This window comes from Thamnophis sirtalis, unplaced genomic scaffold (assembly GCF_051295495.1).
Source record: "Thamnophis sirtalis isolate CommonGarterSnake01/CBP01778 unplaced genomic scaffold, rThaSir2_p1.2 scaffold_3, whole genome shotgun sequence".
Lineage (NCBI taxonomy): Eukaryota > Metazoa > Chordata > Lepidosauria > Squamata > Natricidae > Thamnophis > Thamnophis sirtalis.
In genome coordinates, this window is record NW_028261383.1 from 83,269,206 (window position 1) to 83,273,729 (window position 4,524).

The 4,524-nt window shown below is 37.9% G+C and overlaps 1 protein-coding gene across 1 annotated transcript; it reads left to right on the forward strand.

Moving 5' to 3' along the window:
- The first annotated feature begins 1,093 nt into the window (after nucleotides 1-1,093).
- Nucleotides 1,094-2,919, forward strand: LOC148048035 (ovomucoid-like). The gene is made up of 4 exons (XM_087709380.1): nucleotides 1,094-1,148; nucleotides 1,675-1,697; nucleotides 2,366-2,475; nucleotides 2,809-2,919. Exons 1-4 carry the CDS (start codon nucleotides 1,094-1,096, stop codon nucleotides 2,852-2,854), a joined length of 234 nt encoding a protein of 77 aa, XP_087565506.1. The 3' UTR covers nucleotides 2,855-2,919.
- Nucleotides 2,920-4,524: the final 1,605 nt, after the last annotated feature.

Consider the following 4,524-nt stretch of genomic DNA (forward strand, 5'->3'; position numbering starts at 1 on the left):
TTCTCTCCATATCAGAGATGGGTCCCTTCCAGTTCTCCCGAACCAGTAGTGCTGCCTTCAAACAGAGAGCGAACTGATTCTCTGTTTTTTTTAAAGTGGGCCCGCCCACCTTGGGTTATACTTACCTTTATTTCAGCTTCCAAAGCCCAGCTGATCTGGGGTGGCAGATTGAATTGCCACTCCTCAGCTTTTTTGCTTTTTTCCATTCCTTTTTCCGTAATTTTTATTCAATTGCTCACATGCACTCAGAGAACCAGTAGTAAACCCACCACTGCCCCATATACATGTATACATCTGAACTAGACTGTGTTGTTTCTTTGTGTCATGCAATATACATGGGCATATTCATAATGTTGTATTTCTTTATTTATTCTAATGTTTATATAGTATATATTGGAGATGATGACCCTTTGAAAGCTGTATGTAACATTCAAAGTGACAACACAGTTGTTCTATCTACCCATCTACCCATCTATCCATCTATCCATCTATCTAACTATCCATCTACGCATCTACCCATCTATCCATCTATCCATCTATCCATCTATCCATCTATCCATCTATCCATCTATCCATCTATCCATCTATCCATCTATCCATCTATCCATCTATCCATCTATCCATCTATCCATCTATCCATCTATCCATCTATCCATCTATCCATCTATCCATCTATCCATCTATCCATCTATCCATCTATCCATCTATCCATCTATCCATCTATCCATCTATCCATCTATCCATCTATCCATCTATCCATCTATCCATCTATCCATCTATGATTCTATCTATCATCTGTCTATCTATCTATCCATCTATCTATCTAACATCTGTCTATTTATCTATCTAAATATTTTAGATAGATGCTTCTTGAATCCTGGGTTAATTGTGTAAAAGGAAGTTTACCAACTGCCAAGCTTGCCACCCACTTCAGCATCAGCCAATTCCACATCCAATTGCATCCAGGAGGGAGAAATTTCATCACCAAAGTAGTTAGAGTATTTATATATATAGCCTGGAAGGGCAGGAGAAAGCTTAGGGGCCTCACCTTCAGGATCTGCTGCTCCAAAGAGTTCAAGTTGAGTGAGGAATCATGAAGCCAGGAAGCTTTCTGCTGCTCACTCTGCTGCTCTTCTTCTTGTACTCTGGTAAGTTCTCTTTTCTATTCTAACTTTTCCTTTCCTGGGAGATTTGAGGACATCCTTGTCTCCAGGAAAAAGCAGATGATAGTTCACAGATATACTCAAGGATGGCTCAGTGAAAAATTATTCTTGCTCAAGGGATCTGCACAAGTAGCAAATAAAAATTGGAGGCTATTGGTGCAGAATTGATTATTTCACTGGAGGGCTCGCTAACCAGAGGTTTTCCAGTTGTAACTCATAGTTTCTAAGAGGTCTACTCCAAATAGGTGGAATAAAGTGGTTCTTTCAGGTGTAACATAAGCAGAATTCCTGTAGAAATCAACAGTATTGAACTGCCTATTGATATACATCACTTGTAAGAGTTGGTTTTCACTGGACTTTCTATTAATGTTTTGTTTTTATTTCAGCTGGTCAATAATTTTAATGGGAGGGAGCAAAGGACAATACAAATTGAAATACACTAATAAATTATAAAAAATAAGAGATAATATGAAATTGTTTCAAATGTTCACATTTGGCATGTTTTTTTCAGACATTGCTGCACAAAATTTAGAGGTGAGTACTTTTAGTTATTAAATTTTAATTACTAAATGAAGTCCTTGGATAGGACCCAGAAGTGTGGATACATAATAACGCTATGCCTGTCCCTCCCCATCATCACCACCTTTGTGGACAACATGTAACCTCAGATACAATAAGACTCAGAATGATTTTTCATTCTGTTTCCTCTCATCCTCCACCATCGGGCCAGTTCTTCTGTTTTTATCCATTCCCTCTCCCAAGCTGCTTACCTTCCTAAGCCCTTCCAGGGGACAGCACACAATTAAAGACATTTACACTAACATAACAAAATAAACAATATTTTAGGTTATTATTAGACAGCTGTTTCTTTCAGTGTATCTGGCATGCATACATATCCCTAATAGTGAGACAAGTGTTTGCAAACTATGGAGATCTAAACAAAAATATATTAACTATAAATTATAATTCCTGAAAATCCCAGATCCATTTTCCAGCATTGCTGTTGTATAATGGTTTATATTACAACAAGTTGGACCACCCAGAGCAGGAAGTAACTTTGTAGAAGAAAAGAATTAAAAGTTGATGGGATAAAAATAGATAATCAGTTTGGCCTACAGTATTCAAATAATCATCAGACTTGCCCTCTGAAAAAGAAGGGCAGGGTAGTCTTACGAAATAAATCATTTGCTTTTTTCCAATAGTTGTATTGTCAAGGGTATCCAAAAAAACCCTGTCCCCGGATTTATCGACCCCATTGTGGATCTGATGGCTGGACTTATCCCAATGAATGTTATTTCTGCAATGCCTACGTGTAAGTACACGTTTCACTCTGTGCAACTAGAGAAGAAAGCATTTGGATGGGAAGCCCTGGATTTCTAGGCTTCAAAAAAGGAGTGTGCAAACTTATCTTCTTTTCAAGCATTCACCCCAAAACCATTTCCTGCCACAGAGAAGTTGCATGGTTGTTACAAGGAGAATATTTTACTAATTTTAAGGGGGGTGGGAGGGAAGCAAAGGCAACTTGTCACTTTCAGAAAATGCCAAGTAATATTGCTGTCTATTAAGACTATTGGCTGGGTGAGCCACTATAGTGGATGTATCTCTCTGGGTTTTTAATTCAATTTTTATCCCTGTTTCCCTTCAGTCACGGTGGAAGAAGACTTCGGCTGAGACACATGGGAAGATGTTGAAATCTTAAAATGCAGAAGACTAAGGATTATTGCTTAAGGATATCTCACCATCTTCATGCCCTGCTCATTAAATGCTGTCCCCACAAAAATGCTGTTCTTCCCTCTGATTCTGCTCTGTTGCTCTATTAAATGTCTTTCGCAGATTTATCAATAAACAAAGCAAAGCATTATCTCTCCACGAATCTTCTTTTGGAACTTGTTTCCACCATACTAGATTTTTTAGTTAAGGTTGTTGTTCATACTTGAAGAAAGCCAAACATTTTGCATAATAAATTCAAGAAAGAATCAATCAATCTCTGTAGAGGCAGGATTAGGAAAATTATGAAACTACTTGGTTTTCTGCTCCCCTGTCATACATAGGAAGGAGTTACTATTTGACAACTTAATAACAATCATTCTGTCACGGTTTATACTAATTATGGCAATAGGTCCTGTTTTCTGGGTCATTAAAAAGGGGGATAGATTAAAGTTATAAAGTGAATAATTTGCCCTCTCAAGGTCCCTTCAGACTACGTCCCAATGACCAAAGGGATAGCTAAATTGGAGAAGGCCGCACCATTCAGAAGAGGGGAAGACCACCTGGCCTTATGCTCTACTATCTTACAGAGGAAGGAGTTAATAACAAATAATCGTTTTGTCACATTTTATGATAATTATGGAAATTGGTCCTGTTTTCTGTTCCCATTCCACTGGGCTTCCAGTGACTGAATTTACAGCAATGTTCTTTTTCTGCAATAACTGTTTGTAAATATAAGATTTACTTGTTTAATGTTGAAGACTCAGATTATCCCATTTATCCCCATTCTAATTGGGGGTGGAGGGGGGGAGAATAGGAGACCAGGAATTCTACAAATTGTCTTTCCAATTACCTTTCCTTGTTAGTATCAACGTATCAATTCCATTTTACATGCTTTATTATTATATATTAAAATGCATGATACATTCATTAATAATCACTTGTACAATATTGATATGTATTATTAATATTATAAGTTTGAATATGTAAGCAACAGGAGGCAAGACTTAAACATAGGTTATTAATATCATGTAAATAAGGAGAACCTTTCTCACAATGGGAAAAGTACCACTGCATAAAGTAGAATCCCTGAACCAATAACATATTGGCACTAGAACCTTCCTTAATATCTGCCTTGGAGATCTGTATCTATATCCAGGAACTCATTCCCGTTCAGGTGTATTCAAATATGAAATTCTATCATCTGCTGTCTGACATGGGAAGTAAATCACACACTTTGCTTCTAAAGGAATTTTGGTTATGGGCACAAGGTTTCAGTACGTTTTCTTTTCTGGAAGGCAGGCAGTGTCAGAGGCAAATAGTTCTGGCCAAACTACCCAAAAAAAAAAACCAGAATTTCGAAATACTGTAATTAGGAGAAACATGGAGACTTCCTGATAGAGAATATAGATGGATGGTTGTCATAGAGAGGAGGATCTGGACTTCTTTTCTTTTTCTCTCAGAAGTTGGATGGAGAATGCAGGTTCATGCAACTTACAACCTAGAACAGCGATGGCGAACTTTTTCAGCACTGAGTGCTGAAAAGGGAGCACTTTGTGCGCACTCATCTGGGCCTCAACAAGGAAGAGGAGCTGCCCAGGGAACATGCCTCCACCAGAAAATGAACTTCTGGTTACCAGGATGCGCATGCGCA